The following is an 18,188-nucleotide window of genomic DNA, read 5'->3' as shown; positions in this document are numbered from 1 at the left end:
CAGCAAGAAAAAAACAATTTGTTTTGAGATCATTTGTTATTCAAGCTGCAAACACACAATTAGGGACAGCTGCAATCCACCCTGTCGACGTGTCTGACAAGGGATCTTTATACTTTCCAATTAATGTTACTGACAATCTTTTGCAGGCAAGTATACCTTTCAAAACTATATATATATATAAACAGTATACTTCAACATTCATGATGTCTTGTTTGCACACTTCGTACTTAATGATTGGTCGGCATTTCATTAATAGGGTGATTCTCTGTCTTCATTTTCAGCCTGGCATTTGAAAATAATAATTTTGATCAATTTTTAATAAAAACTTCCTCTGTGAATGAAAATGACTGCAAACTGTAAGCTTATTTCACAACGTACAGTAACTTGAAGAGCTGACTAAATTTAACTGGTAAATGATGGCAACTTCAATGCTATGTCAGCTCCTCTTCAAATGTTTCATCATATATAGGTGATGTTGATTTATTAAATGCCAGCATTTTATTACAAATAGGCCTGCTGTATTTCACTTTAAGTTAATATATTTACCGCATTAAACATTATTTAGTGACCATGTAGTGTTTTGAGTAGAATATCAAACTTTTGAATGTTACGTTGATGGTGGCATTTCTAAATAACACCCAAGTCCAAATTAACTGCGTTCTTTCACCTCACTCTTCTAGTCACGTAATCAGAGTTCTTCATGTATTTGTACCCTTGACATACGATAATGTAAACAACGGCCAAGAACAGATCGCTCTGATTGGATGGGAAAATGACACGTGACGTCGCCATAGCGACCATTCTAGGCAGTCGTCAACACGCAGCGTTTGCAGCAGCGTCATGTTCGACTTTCATTTTTTTGACAGATGCACAGAAAAAAAATTACTGAACTGGAGTGGATTCCAAATCTTTGGAGTCGACTCTGGATAGCTAGCCTCCTGGAATCGACTCCTCGATTCTTTTATCCAGTTCTACTGCATACACCGTATGGCTTTAGAGATTTCTGTTTTGAGGTGATTTATCGTTCCTCTACGCTGTAGGGGGAAATGCAACGCTACAATTAAAAACAGATTGCATATTACTTGTACACGCTGGGTCGATGTGACCGGCTAATGGTCTCAGGGATTTCGCGTACTGAGTGGGAAGGCCTAAAAGGGGAAGGGCAGAGAACAGCAAAACTCGCAGCGGGTCTGAACTGCCCCTACGCCGATCAAAGACAGTCCGAGTCTCCGCTGTGATGGCAGAGAGCCCCAGCCTGCTCTCGCCCGTCGCCGTGTACTCGCTCTCAGCCTGCGCCGCACAGTTTGCGGCGGGCTACTTGCTGGCGCTGCTGTGGGGCAGAAAGTGCTCAGCGGCAGACAGATGGGTCCTGGTGTGGCTCTTCTACGATGCGATCGTACACATCACCCTGGTAAAGCTTTTCCGGATTATTCAGGCACGGTTTATTGTTTTGCTACGGTTGATCACATGTTAAGTTACACGTGGGTTGAATCGGAACTAAAATGATAATATTCACTTGATCAGTGCTTTTTGTACATTGCATTTGGCTTTTATTGGCGTACATATCTCAGAATGATGCCGTATTTTTGCGTACGTTGTAGACGCTCAGCATGTTTCCCATGCTTTTTTTTCTAGGAAGGTCCATTCGTCTACATGTCACTAATCGGCACCGTTGAAACCTCGGACAACCTCATTGCCGAACTGTGCAAGTATTTACTTATAGTTTATATTTCATCTGTGTGTGCAGGCCGTTGGAAGTCATGTAATACCAAGTAGGACAGCAACTGTGTAGGGACCCCTGCTGGAGACACGCGGTTGCGTTGTTGGAGGATGTGAACTTTATACAGTCTGTTCTGTAAAGGTGCCGTAACTTACATGATTTGCATTACAAATACATCTATTTTAAAACAGGGAAGGAGTATGGCAAGGCAGACCGACGCTGGCTTCACTCGGACCCAAACATCGTGTCCCTAGAGCTGCTGACGGTGGTGCTGGGTGGCTTGCTAGCCTTGGTGCTCGTCTACGCCATCATCAAAGACAAACACTACAGGTGAACAGAAAGGTCACACTGGTATTTTCAAAAATAAAAACATAAAATAAAAACTACAACAGCAGTTAAGTAGATTCTAATTACTTAAAATATCTACGAGGTAGAATAGTACAGATGTATTACAAGCTAGTACCTTGTTATCTATCTTTCTGTAAATCATTCCTGAAGTCAAGCTGGGAGCTCAAGTGCCAAAAGGACAATGTTCCTCATTCTGGAGTCGGGATTAAACTTTGACTCTCCCTGTCCCCCCCCCCCCCCCCCCCCTTGCAGGCACTTTGTCCAGATTACCCTGTGTGTGTGTGAGCTGTACGGAGGTTGGATGACATTCTGCCCAGACTGGCTGGCTGGCAGCCCCAGCCTTAACACCAGCAACTGGCTTTACTTGTGGATCTACCTCGTGTTCTTCAATGGCGTGTGGGTGGTCGTTCCAGGACTGTTACTCTGGCAGTCGTGGCTTTGGCTGAAGGGAATGCACAAACCACAGAGAAGTGTGTCTTCGAAGAAAGCTGAATAAAATGTCATGTATATGGAAGTGGTCGGTGGATGGAGTGGAGGCTCTGCAGCGTGTCGGTTGCTATGTCAACAACTGGAAGGTTGCTGGTTCAAATCCCATGATTGTCTGGAGTGATTCTACTCCGTTGGGCCCTTGAACAAGTCCCTTAACCTGTAATAGCTTTGTCCTGGGTATGACGTTACCTTTAGGAAATCTATGCAGGTGTAGTGATTGTTTCAAGGTGATGAGTGATTTACCATCTGAAACACATCGGTTGATGTGCAGATAGAAAATGGAGTCGTCTCAATGGTCTAGAAAGCTCGAGACAAAAAGCTGTGACTTAACTAGATAATGATGATTATCTATGAGGATGATGGTGTAAATAAGTGGGAAGTTGTGTGTGGAGAAACATGCCTGGACTTTCCTCCAGATCCCTTCACACACTTCTACTACAAACATGCCCAGACACGATTCTGGATTTTTCCACACAGATCTTTCAATTTCACATTAAAATAACGACTGTAGCCACATTTTAATAGTAGTTCATGGCCTTTTTATTTTTACTATCTCATTTTGTTTCAACTGTTATTTTACTACATAGAGTATTGGCTATGAGAAATATGCATTGCAAATAAAATTAATTATTATTAGTGTCTCCCTCAAAAAACAGGACCATAAGAGAATAGTGTTGTAACAAATAGCAACATTAATATCTATCTCATGACTACCACAAGGATCACTCGTGTCAGCCTGCCGACTTTCCCAGTGCCGCCTGTCACTCACTGCAAAGAGTCTTTTCCATCATACAGTTAAACTCTCCTATATGATAGGGTGCAAAAATATGCGTGAAACATGTCTCACCCATTCTCTCTCACTGTGGTGTGTATCCTGACAGTGGGTGGAAGCGCAGTGGGTGCAGTGGCAGTTCAGTAGTCCTAAAGCAGCAGTAGTTTCTGGACCAATGAAGCATCCACACCGATGACGGAGGGTGAAAGCCGACAGGCCCCATGCTAGAGGCACCTATTCGATGTTTTGCTGTCCTTAATCAGCTCGGCGATGGCTTGAAAGGCCTCCTGGAGCCCCTGGCCATTCAGGCCGCTGCACGGCTGTATCACCCAGTCACGATCTGTGCTGTTGTTCAGGCCCAGGGTGGTGGCCACCTCGCTGAGGTTCATGATGTTGGGGAGGTCACATTTGTTGGCCAGCACTATCAAGGGGATGCCTTTCACACTGTCCATGGCCAGGACATGCCTGAGGGCCCTCGCTGCCTCACGAATGCGTCCACGATCGCTGCTGTCCACCACAAACACCAGTGCGCGGCAGTCTTCAAGGTAGTGCTTCCAGTAAAGGCGCATCTTGTCCTGGCCGCCCACATCCCAGAGGGTCAAGACGATGTTCTTTGCCACCTGCTGCATGCCCACATTGAAGCCGATGGTAGGCTGGGTCTTGAGGTCCTCGTTCCAGCGCAGCCTGTAGAAGATTGTGGATTTCCCGGCAGAGTCCAGGCCCAGCAACACCACGTGGAGCGGCTTATGGTAGCCAGAGCAGGATTGGACGAGCCCCATGGCAGCCAGAAACCACTGCCGCTGTCCCGTTTATCCTTTGGATGCGTGAATGAAAGCGATCCTGCAGTGACAGCGATGTGTGCATATGGAAAACTGAACAGAATGGATCTCTGTCATGGGTTTTGTAGAACCAGCTTTTCCACATTCCTGTAACGCAGTAGACCGGCAGCGGTATTATGACACACCCACCGAAAGTGTAAACAGCGCTAAACCGCACCTGAATATGTTTTGTGATTTACTCCTTTTAAGATCATTACATTTTTAATCAAATAAAACGTACGCCACAAATGAAGGGGGTCGTAAGTAAGTCGCCATAAGGGGGATGATGAGTGTGAGAAAGGGATGATCCTCGATCCAGGAAAATTTGCGAAGAAAGAGCGGGAAACTGAGCATAGAGGTATGGGAAGGGCGCCAGTCAGCCAATGGGCGGCTGCCGGAGCAGAAACCCACACGCTTCTCACCACACATCAAGCTCAAGTGATATGTTAGCACAGTTGTGGAAATAATCAGTCTAGCCAAATTAATAACTCCCCTCCCCCAGTACACCCCACGATGTGGGTTTTTTTTAAAGGTTTGCTTTTAAAAATTTTTTAAGGGAATACGATGCGCACATATTCAAATAACTAAATACTACTATTCTATAATTAAGAGCTTTACAACACACAGCACTCACTGATGTTAAAAAGAAAAAAAATGAATTATTTAAATAACCTTAACAATGAACATACTGAAAAGGACGCAAGACTGTTTTCTATTTGGATTCATGCGAGTATTACAATATCGTTAATCAATAATTCAACCTTATTATTGGTAATAAAAATATATGGAGTCTTACGAAGTTACGTCGAGTCTCGAGTCTCGTCCGAGGTCCATAATATTATTCGTTTTCTGTTCAGGCTATTCCGCATTCCAGAGCATTCACTTTTAATACGAGCACGCCTGTCAGTGCACAGTCACAATTGCACACCTAACGATAACTTTTTCTCTTCCAAACTAACAGGTGTCACATTATTTTCCGGGTGAACGTCATTCGTCGGCTGGACAGTAAAAAGAAAAATGAGGAGTGCGCACGTCGGGGGGGGGGTATGCTATGCCGTATGTGCAATATCGGCTTATGTCTTTGGGGGATGGTCACACACTCACATACATATGATACATATGCAAAATATACAGCGTTTAATCCCCATATTCGTGGTCTGAGCGCACCAATACTGCAGACTTCTCCATCACGCCGCAGTTGTGCATGTGACCGTACCGTGATACGGAAGCTTTTCTGAGTTTGATTGCTCAGGTCTGGCCGCCCCCGCATCACGTGACCCACTACCTTCCTTGCGCAGCTCGCGGAGAAACTGTAACGCGCTGAATGCGATAGTTTGGGAAAGTGCGCCGGAGAGGTGAGCCTTGTTCCTTTGGTAAAGAACCCCCCCCTATATCCGGTGTCTCGTAGGTAGGTTGTGTGACGTACTGACTAGGTAAAATGTCTCCTTTTCTCTTCTCAGGAATATCTTACCCTTTGAAAATGGAGCGCCGCTGTAGGTTAGTGGATGTGCGCCTGTCATAGATAAGTGTTTCTGGTGGTTGTCGTCCAGCGCTTTTGTTAGTTTCTGTAAGCGCAGGTTAGTTACATCGCGTGAAAACCTACCATTGTATTATAATTTTTAACAGGTTAGAATCTTTGCAGCTGCTGAATAACGGAGGCTATGAGCTCCGGTCGGGCGCTCAATAAATTCGCCACAGTGGAAAATGAAAGCTTTTCTTCCAAAGGTTCTGCGTCTACCGGAGTGATGATCATGGTCACTCGCTGGAAAGACAGTCGGTCTTCCGTTTGTCTCATCAGGAATAGCCCGACTCTTTCGTTTCCCAAAATCGATTTGCTCAAAAGCTTGTCGTTTCCACTCCAATCATATCTAATTGGTATTTCGCATGATGTCTGTTTTTAAGGACATTGTTCATTGTTGTTAAGGAGCATGAGATTAGCTGTGGTGTTAGCTGTCGACTGGGCTTAAAGCTTAAGCAGGCTTTAGCGTGACCCGTCTGACACTGCTGAAACGATGGCATTCACATAAGGTGAACTTTATTGACCCCAAGGGGAAATGTTCCTGCATACTGCAGCAATTTATATAAAGTGCGGAACACGCTCAAGTGCAAAGACGGTACACACTGTGCAGAAAAAAGCTACATAAAACATCCTAAACTGCCACAATGAAATGAATATAAATAAAAATGTGCCTAAGAGTTGGAGAACTGCCGGCATGGAGTGAGAAGAGTGAAGCGCTTGTGTATTGGATGCTGGCATGTGTAAATGTATGTGCACGCCCATGTCTCAGTGTGATTCCCACCCCCCCCCCGCCCTGCACCAGCTCAGTGGTATTTCATCATGGGTGTACCTCTGTCTGGTTTACTCCTGTGATGAGCTTCCACTCGTGAGAGCTGTGTTTGTGTCTAGTGACGGCAGCATAAAGAGTGACGAGAGTGCGCCCACCGTCCTTGCTTCAAGCCTCGCCACCGCCTTGCCCTGCGTGGTTTCTGTGAGGTCGCCCGGCATGGCAGATGTCAGCAAGTGGCCCCTGTTCACCTTGCTGGGACCCCAGGAGATTGCATCAATCAGCCTAGCTTGTGTCTTTGGTGCCTCTGGCAATGAGGCAATCTACTGCACCCATGAAGATGAGGTTGGTGCTGTGATGAGTGGAGGTGTCTTGCCCCCGTCCCTTTTTGGGTTACGTCTCAGTGTGTGATGGCAATGTTGGCTGACGTTTTTCATGTGTAGGTGGATGGGAAGCTCTCTGTTCTAGGGATCTTGATGAGGTCATCCTGGTGGCAGCAAATCAGTAAATGTGGTGTTGCCCCATCCAGGTATATGCGTTTGGTCTGAACTGCAGCAACTGCCTGGGGACAGGAGACAGCCAGAGTAGCATTTTCCCCAAGAAGGTGGAGTGTCTGAGTGGGAAGAAGGTGGTCAGTTTGAGCTATGGCAGTGGACCTCATGTCCTGCTGGCAACTGCAGGTACCGTGAAGCTCCCTCCAATCAAGATGCTGGTAATGCAGGTTCATGGTGTGTCTGCTGTGAATCAGAGAAGTTAGTGTGCACCTGGAATCTGGTTTAACTCCGCATTCTTCCCATAGGTGGCGAGCTGTTTGCCTGGGGCCACAATGGCTACAGCCAGCTGGGCAATGGGACTACCAACCAGGGATTGTCACCCATCCTGGTGACCAGCAATCTCGCAAGCAAGGAGGTGACTGAAGTGGCCTGTGGGTCTCACCATTCCATGGCTCTCACATCTGACGGGGAGGTGAGGGGTCACGCGGGTCAGTCGAATGTGGCTGGTGGTCCAAATGCTGGCTTGTTTAAGACCTGGGGTGCTTTTCCCAATAAAGATTGATCTTGGTGAATGAAGAACGAGATGAAGAATGACCGTGGTAAAGAACGAGTGAGATTTCAGTTTCCTGAAACCATTAAATTACTCCAGATTTAATGAACAAATTTAAAGTATTTATTTGTTTGTATACTGCATCTGCAAGCCAGGTATACCTGCACCTGGTGCAATAGTGTTGCAGTGCCTGCTCGTATTTGGATACAGTGGCCTTGCTGAGGCCATGTGCATCGTCGATGGTCTGCCTAGAAAAGGGAGAGTTCAGGCTCCTCTTTTCAATTCACCCTGCACCAGGCCAAGGAAGCTCATTATTTCACTCCAGACCAGCCTGTATCGATCTGTTCATTTTCCAAACCACTTACCCTTCTGGGTTGTGGGAGCCTATCCTGGAAACTATGGGCACCAGGGGCCAGCCCATCACTGGACACACACACCATTCACACCTATGAGCAATTTAGTAACTCCAATTAGCCTCAGCATGTCTTTGGACTGTGGGGGGGGGGTGTAACTGGTGTACCTGGAGGAATCCCCATGACAACATGGGGAGAACATGCAAACTCCACACAGATGTAACTAGGCGGAGACTCGAACCCAGGTCCTTGAGGTGTGAGGCAACAGTGCTAACCACTGCAACACTATTGCACCACCATGCCACCCCTACCTATTACTGAGATGGTCCAATGGGTTCATGTCTGCCGACAATACAGCATTTGAACCAGTAACTTTTGTATGCCGCTATCAAATGGCGTGTCTGATTGAGTTGCACAATTCTCTGGATAATTTGTATTATCGTTGCTGGCAGTAAAGGGTGATTAACCTTTCGACTTTAAAGGATGTGACTGAATACATGGCAAGTTTGATAGGTTAACTCATTAAGTACCAGGGTTGCGCAAAATTCAGTGTTTATGAATTGCGCCCTGTTCCAAAATATAATCCCAAGTTTTTTTACTCTTCATAAATGGAGCACCAATTAAATTTACCCCCCCCCCCCCTCAGAAAGACCAAGCTGTCTCTCATGCTTCTGTTGCCCAGATTTGCCCATTCGGCCCCATCTCATTAGCCTCCCATAAAATTGCTTCCTGCATTGTCTTCCTGCAGCCTCGACATTATTCCTTCTTCTCTCTCCCTCGTCCTTGACATAATCAGTCCATCATCATCTAAGTAGCCCTCTGACCACTGATATTCTGCAGTCATATTTCAGGAATGGTGTGATCAAGCCTCTCTTAAAGGCCAACCATGATCCCGCATCTCTCAGTAATTATAGACCAACCTCAAAATGACTATTTCTATCAAAAATTCTTGAAAATGTAATTATCTACACCGAAAACAAAATGATATTCTGGATAAATTTCAGTCAGGCTTTGCTATGCAGATGACACTCAGCTCTTCCCTGAAATCAAATCTTTGGCCTACTGGGAGCAGGGAGGGAGTGAATTAGAGGATTGTGTTACGATGCTTTGTCTCGTGAGTTTGTTGATGATGCTGTGACATGATTTCCTGAATTGTACGTAATTTTGCTGAAAAGAGCAAGAGTGTTACTAGTCCAGTGTTGGATCGATCTGGAGTACCTGTGCCTGCGGCAAAGAGGTTGTTTACCTAATAAGCTGTATGTCTTGTTTACTGCATAACCTTTCCACACACTATAATCCATGCATACAAATAAGGGTATCTTCTAAGCACATGATCTAGATGTGCACGTTGTGCCTGCTGCTACTTCACATCAGCTAGCGTTTGCTTGAGTTAGTCAGGTGAGATGCCAGTGGGTATAGCTGGCATTTAGTGATGGTAGCACACTGCTCTACATATGAGCCTCCGTAGATGGTTAAAGATGTTGTGCAGATTGGAGGATGGCATCTGTCCTGTTTGGCATCCAGGTGTTTGCGTGGGGCTACAACAATTGTGGCCAGGTGGGCTCTGGATCGACGGCCAACCAGCCCACGCCGCGGAGGGTGTCCAGCTGCCTGCAGAACAGGGTGGCGACCGGCATCTCCTGTGGCCAGACGTCCTCCATGGCAGTGCTGGACAATGGGGAGGTGAGCGGACGTCTATCTGTAATCTGTGAATGTTGTGAATTCTTTCTCTTGATGATGAGTAGGCTTTGTTCCACAACTACAGTGTGGAGTAACAAAGTATGGAGGTGACGTTTTGCAGGTTTCATGATGGGATGCGGGATTAAATGACCTTGTCCCTAATATCTTTCAGGTGTACGGCTGGGGTTATAATGGAAGTGGGCAGCTGGGACTGGGCAACAATGGGAACCAGCTGACTCCGTGCCGCTTGGTGGGTCTGCAGGGGCTCTGTGTGCTGCAGGTGATGTCCTCTTGTTTGTCTTTGTTGGGCTGTGTCAGGGCTAGTGAATGTCCGATTGGGGCAGCGTGTGGCTCAGCAGGCTAAGCCTCGGTGCCTGTGATCAGGAGGTCACCGGTTCGAGCCCCGGCCTCAGCAGAATAGTCACGTCTGTGAGCCCCTGAGCAGGCTGCCCTTCGCTACCAACCTTGCTCTCGCCTACGTGTGTCGTGGAGAGTCGTGGAGGCCAGAAGAGAAATTCCCTGCATTGATTCTATAAGGCGTTATTACTATTATAAATAAAATGGCCTGAAATCAAGGCAAAACTAGGGGATTGTATGTTGAATTGCTGGGTTAGGTGTGTGGCCTTGGGTGACAGTTCCGGCTTTTGGCTAAAGGGCATGGTGCCGTCTCACTTTCCCTGGCAGATTGCCTGCGGCTACTCCCACACGCTGGCACTGACGGACCAGGGCTGTCTGTACGCCTGGGGCGCCAACACGTATGGCCAACTGGGCACGGGTAGCAAGAGCAACCATCTGAGTCCAGTGCAGGTGATCGTAGAGAAGAGGTAAGGATGGCTGTCATGGCAGCCGCCCGCTAAATCTCATTGGCTGAGGTGAACGAGTGGCTGGGTGTCCGAGCCTGACAGTGGAGGATGGCGTGTAGTGTTGTGTGTGCTGAATGTCTTATGCGGTATCGGTGTCAATCGTAACATGCTGAAGGGGCGCCATCCCATTATCCCGTTCTCCAGCCGGATCGTGGAGATCGCCGCCTGCCACTCGACGCACATGTCTGCAGCGAAGACCCAGGGTGGCCAGGTGTACATGTGGGGGCAGTGCCGCGGCCAGGCGGTGGTGGTGCCGCAGCTGACATACCTCAACAGTACAGATGACGTGTTTGCCTGCTTCGCTATGCCTGCTGTCATGTGGCGCATGGTGGCTGTGGGTAATGAGGTTTCCTTCCAGCGATGCACAGGCAGATGTTGCCGTGGGGCGCGAGTACAAATGGAAACGCTGTGTGGTGTGTGCAGAGCACGACGATTATCTGACGGTGGCCCAGTGCTTGAAGAAGGAGTTTGACAGCCCGGAGACGTCGGACTTGAAGTTTAGCGTGGACGGAAAACACATCTATGTACATAAGGCGGTGTTGAAGATGAGGTGAGTTGTGGGAGACGGGTGATGGGAGAGCGAGTGTTGGTGAGCATCATGATAGCGATGGTTAGAGACGATCTTCCCTCAGGTGTCAACACTTCCGCTCCATGTTCCAGTCACATTGGGATGAGGACCTCAAGGAGGTCATAGAGGTGGACCAATTCTCCTACCCTGTTTACAGAGCTTTCCTCCAGTTCCTCTACACCGATAGTGTCGACCTGCCTCCTGAAGATGCCATTGGTTGGTATACTTAAAAATGACTCTGGCTACCTTGCCGCTATGATCACTTGACCTTTAAATCTACTCTCCTGTGCAGGGTTGTTGGACTTGGCCACCTCATACTGTGAGAACAGACTGAAGCGTCTCTGCCAGCACATCATCAAAAGGGGGATCACGGTTGAAAATGCCTTCAGCTTGCTCTCTGCCGCCGTGCGTTATGATGCTGAGGTGGGTCGTAGCTTATGCTCCCCGCTCTGTACCTGTTGGTGCAGTCCTGGTGGGTACACCGGCTCAGTCAGGATATCTCACCTTGTCCCTGGCTCCCTCGTCTTGAACACGCACTTCTGGACGAGCGTTTTTTTAAAGGTGCCAAAGAATGGAAATCTACCTACCTTGGCATAGTTGAATTTGGGGAGTTTGTTACACGGAACTGACACAGTGAATCTCAAACACTTTCTCCATCTCTCAAATATAAATCCCGCATATGTATAAAGGTGGTAAAACAGGGTCATTCAGAAATTCTGGACTGTTATGTGACAGCCTTAACTCTGGCCCCAAGTTTAGCAAACACCAGCCCACTTTCAAGCTCAACGGACCTACACAATCTGCAGCATATTGAGGTGCTATACTGTTACATGAGTGCATGACTGTAGAGTTGGTTCTGTGTGAGTTATCAGTGTCTCAGTGTAAACCAGCCTATCAGAGCAGACTTTGTCAACATAAGCCGGCACCTTTAAATAATATTCTCCATCCTACTACTTTCTCCTCCTAGGATCTGGAGGAGTTCTGCTTCAGGTTTTGTGTGAACCACCTGACAGCTGTTACGCAGACAACGGCCTTCTGGCAGATGGATGGGAATCTCCTCAAGGATTTCATCTGTAGAGCCGGCCGCTGCGGGGCCTTCAAAAACTGACTTTGGTGGAAGAGATGTGGCAGAGACTTTGGTGGTAGCCCAACTGACTTCGGTGGAAGAGATGTGGCAGAGACTTTGGTGGTAGCCCAACTGACTGTAGATGCTTGCATCTGAGCCATGATGACGACTGCACTTATTCAGTGGCCTGTGAAATGACATACCGCATCCCACAAACTCACTATTTCTCTTCCTCTCCACCTGGTAACTTGTTTTTTTCTTCCATACCATCAGAGCACTGAGCAGAACTTGCTTTGGGAACAAATGCATGCCAGAATAGACTAGCCCTTTGTGGCAGTCTTTGACATTCCTTGACTTCTGCTGTTGGAATATGGAAAGTGAATGCACTGTCACTAAACTGCACTTCCGCTAGTGTGCACATTTTACAGATTCGACTTTGATACTTATTTCTTCCACAGCTGCTTAAAGCTGTCTGTTTGGCTTCGGCAGATTCTGCTAATGTTGGCATATTTCTGATATGGCCACATTCTTAACATGGCAGTTTCTTAACCTTAGGCTGATGTAAAAGGCTACATTTTTGTGACTGAGCCCTTGTACTTTTGAACACATGACAATTTATTGCACTGTTGCCATGTCCTCTTGTATACATTCACGAACCACTGCGATCAATATTTGCACAAATTTGACTTTTGTGACATTTCCAGTTTTATGGTCTCATTGGATGAGCATAATTTACTGGACATTTCTGGCACTGCCTATGGCTGACAATGCCGTCTGCAGGGATTTTGTTTCTTCCTGAAGTATTTTCAGTTTCCCATTCATATCTGTGGAGGACAAAATGATGCATTATGGGGGAGCGTGTGATGTCAGCATTTTCCACGGCAGGCTTCCGATACTGACTGCCGCTCACCTTGTTCAATCTGGGCCAGTATGTCAGGTAACATTCCTGAAGCTTTCAGCACTTTGAAAGACAGGATACAATCTGTGGAGGAACAATGATCAGACTGGCTTTCCGCTGAAAGCCCAGTGTTAAGCTCTTGTTCTTTTACAGTGCGTCCTGTACAAATAAACCACCCAAATGTACACCCTGCTTTTGTTTCATCTGTGAGCTCAACATACAACTGCCAGTTGGTTTGACATTCATTATCCTCTATGCTATGGTTGTAAACTCACCTTCCTTGCTGGCCTGCTTGGAGACCATTCTCTCTGACAGTTCCTTCATTGAAGAGATGAAGGTGGAGAAGACGGACTCGATGCATCCTGCCTCCTGGCACTTGGCCCAAAATGAAGACTCCACACTTGATACTTTGGTATTGTGGCTGCAGCCTGGAATAATACCCATCCATCCACTTTCTATAACTGCTTTTCTTATTGGGGGGGGGGGGGGTCTGGAGCCTGTCCCAGAGGATACAGGTGCAAGACAGGGAACAACCCAAGACGGTACCAACCCATCACAGAGTGCGTGCACACAGACACACACACGGGTAATTTGGTGACTCCAATTAGGCTCAGCATGTTTTTGGATTGTGGGGAACAAATCATAAGAAACCTTGATGATACTCCCAAGTATAAACCTACCTGGAATGGATGGACAGAGGGACTGTACCCCTGTGATCTTGATTGGCAGTAAAAGGCTCTCTGAGCCCTGTTCCTGAACAGAGAGATGTGAATCAATCACTTCAATATCTTTCAGTGAGTCCTGCAATACTGGCATTTAGAGCTCAGTACTCACAGAATCTGTGTCATTGAACTTCCCATTTGAGGTCACCTGATTTCCTGTTGAAGGGAAAAAAAACCCAATGACGAGCCTTGCATAGAGTCCTCCTCAAACCGGGGAGAAGCACTCATGATCAAGTTACCTGATGTGCTTGGTCGTGGTTCATCTGCATCAGCATTTCTGTCCAACTGAGTGCAATCCAAATCATCATCGCTGTTCAAAAGGAACACAGCTGATAAATTACCTCAAGCCTGACCACCATCTGCCCACACTTTCTTTATTCTGCACAGATGAATATGGACATCCATACCTGTTATTGTCTGCCTCAGCAGCTACCTATGGAAAAAGTTTATAGAGTATAGCATCATATTCAACCATCTGAGTATTATTTCTCTACAAAATACACTTCTAGTGGCTTTTTAAAGGGATATTTATACCGTCAAATTCTTCTTTCTCACATTTTGGCCGGGGTTTGCACCGTCTTCAGAATCTGTCTCCACTTGTCCTTGCTCAGAGGGACGCTCCTGCCTTCCACCTACAGCACATGCACACACACACTTGGATTGTGGAGGTCCCAGATTTCCATTCTTCACATCTGCCCTCGTCACTCCATGTACCACTGAATCTGCGTCACTTTCACAGCTGCTGCAATAGCTGTGTGGCTCAGAATGCTGTGCCAAATCAGGTGGTCACTAGTTCAAATCCCATCCCTGACAGTGTGATGCTGCTATTGAGCCCTTGAGCAGCTTCCTTAATTACCAATTGCTCCAGGGGTGTGAACTCTGTGTTTAGACCCCCAAATTGTTACAATATATTTTATCCAAATTAAAAGGAAAAAAAAAATTCTGTCAGCCACAGGATTTTAAAAGGGGGTCTAATATAATATAACCTATAATAAAGTATTAGTGTTGCAATTACTACTTTGGGGGTTTGTGAGTGGCTCAATGGGCTAAGTCTCTGTACCTGTGATCAGAAGGTTATTGGTTTGAATCCTGGTAAGGCCCTTACACCTCCCCCCCCCCAGCTGCCTAATGCCTGCTCTCTGTTGTCTCTCCCCAAAGCTGGGTAAGGTAAAACACAAATTTTGACACCTGTATTTGTGTAATTAGCCAATCAGGTGGTCACTATTATCATATTGTGTATTCAACAGTAAGCTTTGATTCATTGGGTTACTTTCGGGGGGGTCATATAGATCTAATAGATTTACTTTAATTTATTATATATAAACAAATGTGCAAAATATAACCTAACCTACATGCAGTCAAATGGGCACAAATATTTTCACAACATCGATCATAAAGGGTTCATAATAGTTCTGATTTGATGTGCAATAACTGTAATTTTATTGAAGTAGTACACCGGCCATTTGACACTGTGAGTAAAAACGTCGATCAGAACCGCAAACATGGACGAACCTGAACAGGAAGAATCAGAGGAGTCCAACTGACCGCTTCGTCTCTTGGCGCGGCTGCAATACATTTAGCGGGCTGGGGTGAAGTGCTGCGTCGACAGGCCAACACAAAAGCCCTATTTAAAACTGGAGACTGATATGTGTGTCGCCTTACCTATTTCGAGTGCTCATTTTTGTCCGCTGAATCAAGAGAGAATGAGGGGGGAAACAACGTCATTTTAAACTCTAATTTCTGGAAAATACTTCACACCTGTCAAAACACTACAAAAACACGGTCATATTTACTATACTAATCTGGTGATTTCCCGCTTATACCACCCGGTTTAGACTAAATGCTGTTTTTCAAGCAGAAACATCTTGCTGACGCACCTTTGAAGGTATTTCCTCGCTGTCTTCAATTTGATCCCCTCTTTCTAATTCTTCGGCATCGGAAGTCCCTGTTAAAGCACACATTGTATGACAGAACCATTATCTAATTCTTTGGTCACGAGTTTTTGGTCAAGAATGGCCTTCCCTTACGGTTCTGTTTTCGGCATTTAAGTCATCTCAGTATCTGGCTCGACATAATTTGTCTTTTGGAGTTCATATAAACAGTTAAAAAAAAAAAAAAAAACTTCGCCCAAAACTAGGCTTCTATTTCCGTTTAAAGAAATGTTTTCCCTTTATTTCTAGAAAAAGACTAGTATAGCACCTTCCTATCAGTATTAGATTATGGTGATGTAATATACATCCATGCACCTTCATATTTAAAGAAACTAGATGTTATACATTATGCAACATTGAGGTTTATAACTGGTGCAACAGCAAGAACACATCACTGCAATCTATATGAGATGGTGGAGTGGACATCACTGCATCTTAGAAGGAACATGCATTGGCTGGTTTTTATTGCAAAGGCTTTAATGGACAAATTACCTCAGAGTATATCTAGTTTGCTGACATTCTACACTAATACATACAGAACCCGCTCATCAGTTAAACTTCTCCTTCAGCCTCCCACCACACGAACAGAACTGAGGAAACCGGCCGTTCGTTCTTATGCACCATGTCAGTGGAATATATTACAAAATATAATCAATTTAAACTCCTTACCTTCTCTGAATGTGTTTAAAAATCTCTTAAACTCTGAGCTTATTCTTTCATATAAATTAATTTTATTCTATGTATTTTGGGAGATTTTGAGTATTTGTATGTGTTTGAATTCGTTTGTGTTCATATTAATCATCTCTGTGTTTATGTATGAAACATTTGTTTTATTTTTCTTATTTGTTGCCATCTTGGCCAGGACTTCCTGGAAGAAGAGATATTGTATCTCAATGGAAAATTCCCGGTAAAATAAAGGATAGATGGAAAGATCGATAAATAAATAAGCATCTCGCCTCTCAATGTGTTGTTTTCTAAATTTGATTCAATTTCTTTGTTTCCATCTTTCTAGCCACCTAGCAGACGGTTTGACTCTTTAGCTGTTCACTAAACGTTCTCTCCAGGCTTCCTAAACAACCTGTGCAGAGCATCTCAACGTCCTCTGCTTTACCTGCTCACTTTCACTGTCAGTCAGGGTAATAGTTATTTCTCCATTCATCCCCGAGCTCGTCTTTGGTTGTTTTTTTAATCCTGGAAATAACGCATCGGTCTACTTCTAAACTCCTCTTTATCGTCTACTATTTCATAAGACATTAACACGCTCTGGTACCATACGTGTATTGCTGCTTTTTTAAACATTTTTTTTTGTTTGCTTACGAGGTCAGCATGCAACGCAAAATGGTTTTATATTGTGATCGGGATCGGGTTTATCCGAATTGATTCAGAAGTGTGCTTAACAGGAGCATCTGAACAGGAACTAGCTATGCGGTAAAGAGGAGTGTCCGGAAAAGTTTTTAAACAGGCGTAAACCCCACATCCGGCTTTGATACACATGGGGCCAGATGTGCGGCTCCGACGCGAACTTTGCAACGAGACCAACAAGTGACTGTTCAGCAGACATGGTGATTTACAACATTTAAACAGTCTTATACCGCAAGTAGAATTATATCCAACGGCGATTCCCATTAGATACAACTTACCCGGACCCTTTTTGTCTGGTGACGGTCGGTGCGCACTGCAGAATATCCTAATAACATATAAAAACCAATTATAAGTCAGTACGAAAACCTTTTTTCTTCTCGAAAAGTCCCCTCTCGCTTACCTAAAAACGCCATTCGGAATGTCTTCAATTGGCTGAGCTCCATCGTCCAAGGCGCAGAGATAATGGTAGGATTTCTTACATTTCTGCACTTCGCAGCCAATGGTCGCTCCGTTTTCCTTACATTTGTAACATTTCTAACAAAAGACAAGAAAGGCATAAAGGTATCCTCCAGTTTTATCTAAGGACACTGAAGCGTGGACACAAAACGCAGATCCCTGACAGTGGCAGTAGTATAGGCCTAATAAAAGTTGGTTCTTGAGATGTATGCCTGCTGACCGATTCTAAGCCACTTTGGACAAAAGCGACAGCTTCACGGTACCAGTTTTCTGCCTCTCTTGATTTCTTTGATTACATCTTGCTCATCGATGCCGCACAGATCGTCCACATCAGACGTGTTCTTGCTGTAAATACCCGACGAGTACAGCTTTGGGGAAAGAAATTTGAATAAAAACACAAAAACGAGCAAATTAATAAAGTACAAAAATGCATCGATCATGTAGGCCATACGCGGGTGTTGTTCTAAGTGTTAACCCAATACCACGCCTCTTACCAGACAGTTCTCATGGACCACCAGTGCATTTCTCTTTATCAGAGGCCCAGTTTTCCGATTCTCCTCGGACAAATGACAGAAATCGCAGAAGTGTTGTCGCCGCTTCATCGCGAAGTTCGAAGGGCAGCGATATGCGAAGCCTTTAGAGCCACGTTTCCTGTCGTGGTTTCGATTGCTTCGTTCCAAGGCGCCTCGTTGGTTTCGTTTTAGTCGTTTTTCGTCAATGGACACGTGACGGGATTCTATTTTGTGTACGATAATGCTCTTGTACATATTTGGCTTATACCAGGCGGATTCAGGTGCATATCAAAAATCAGAT

At 45.5% G+C, this 18,188-nt stretch overlaps 4 protein-coding genes across 10 annotated transcripts; 2 read left to right on the top strand and 2 right to left on the bottom strand.

Moving 5' to 3' along the window:
- The first annotated feature begins 784 nt into the window (after positions 1-784).
- Positions 785-3,079, top strand: ebpl (EBP like). The gene is made up of 4 exons (XM_023800529.2): positions 785-1,411; positions 1,636-1,705; positions 1,912-2,050; positions 2,321-3,079. Exons 1-4 carry the CDS (start codon positions 1,238-1,240, stop codon positions 2,562-2,564), a joined length of 627 nt encoding a protein of 208 aa, XP_023656297.1. The 5' UTR covers positions 785-1,237; the 3' UTR covers positions 2,565-3,079.
- arl11 (ADP-ribosylation factor-like 11) lies at positions 3,074-5,328 on the bottom strand. Of its 3 annotated transcripts, none has more exons than XM_023800721.2 (2): positions 4,944-5,328; positions 3,074-4,255 (listed from the first exon to the last, which is right to left on the bottom strand). In XM_023800721.2, the coding sequence occupies exon 2, from the start codon at positions 4,106-4,108 to the stop codon at positions 3,554-3,556; it is 555 nt and encodes a 184-aa protein (XP_023656489.1). In that variant the 5' UTR covers positions 4,109-4,255; positions 4,944-5,328; the 3' UTR covers positions 3,074-3,553. The 3 variants fall into 3 exon arrangements, with proteins under 3 accessions (XP_023656489.1, XP_023656572.1, XP_023656662.1); XM_023800804.2 differs by having other exon boundaries at positions 3,074-4,201; XM_023800894.2 differs by having other exon boundaries at positions 3,074-4,169.
- Positions 5,329-5,376: 48 nt separating this feature from the next.
- rcbtb1 (regulator of chromosome condensation (RCC1) and BTB (POZ) domain containing protein 1) lies at positions 5,377-13,089 on the top strand. Of its 4 annotated transcripts, none has more exons than XM_023799519.2 (13): positions 5,377-5,502; positions 5,608-5,644; positions 6,555-6,777; positions 6,962-7,112; positions 7,232-7,398; positions 9,354-9,512; positions 9,682-9,759; positions 10,194-10,333; positions 10,517-10,710; positions 10,796-10,922; positions 11,005-11,156; positions 11,233-11,363; positions 11,908-13,089. In XM_023799519.2, exons 2-13 carry the CDS (start codon positions 5,628-5,630, stop codon positions 12,046-12,048), a joined length of 1,680 nt encoding a protein of 559 aa, XP_023655287.1. In that variant the 5' UTR covers positions 5,377-5,502; positions 5,608-5,627; the 3' UTR covers positions 12,049-13,089. The 4 variants fall into 4 exon arrangements, 3 of the variants coding, with proteins under 3 accessions (XP_023655287.1, XP_072554801.1, XP_023655081.1); XM_072698700.1 differs by having other exon boundaries at positions 9,682-9,789; positions 10,517-10,647; XM_023799313.2 differs by having other exon boundaries at positions 9,682-9,789.
- Positions 12,674-18,104, bottom strand: phf11 (PHD finger protein 11). Of its 2 annotated transcripts, none has more exons than XM_023800011.2 (15): positions 17,870-18,104; positions 17,639-17,743; positions 17,320-17,453; positions 17,198-17,244; positions 15,504-15,571; positions 15,289-15,314; positions 15,139-15,191; positions 14,182-14,258; positions 14,034-14,059; positions 13,866-13,936; positions 13,739-13,782; positions 13,585-13,657; positions 13,180-13,332; positions 12,917-12,988; positions 12,674-12,830 (listed from the first exon to the last, which is right to left on the bottom strand). In XM_023800011.2, exons 1-15 carry the CDS (start codon positions 17,975-17,977, stop codon positions 12,739-12,741), a joined length of 1,149 nt encoding a protein of 382 aa, XP_023655779.1. In that variant the 5' UTR covers positions 17,978-18,104; the 3' UTR covers positions 12,674-12,738. The 2 variants fall into 2 exon arrangements, with proteins under 2 accessions (XP_023655779.1, XP_023655695.1); XM_023799927.2 differs by having other exon boundaries at positions 14,161-14,258; positions 17,870-18,103.
- Positions 18,105-18,188: the final 84 nt, after the last annotated feature.

Source organism: Paramormyrops kingsleyae, chromosome 1 (genome assembly GCF_048594095.1).
Source record: "Paramormyrops kingsleyae isolate MSU_618 chromosome 1, PKINGS_0.4, whole genome shotgun sequence".
Classification (NCBI taxonomy): domain Eukaryota; kingdom Metazoa; phylum Chordata; class Actinopteri; order Osteoglossiformes; family Mormyridae; genus Paramormyrops; species Paramormyrops kingsleyae.
Note: the sequence above shows the minus strand (reverse complement) of the source record. Positions and strands in the feature narration are given on the sequence as shown.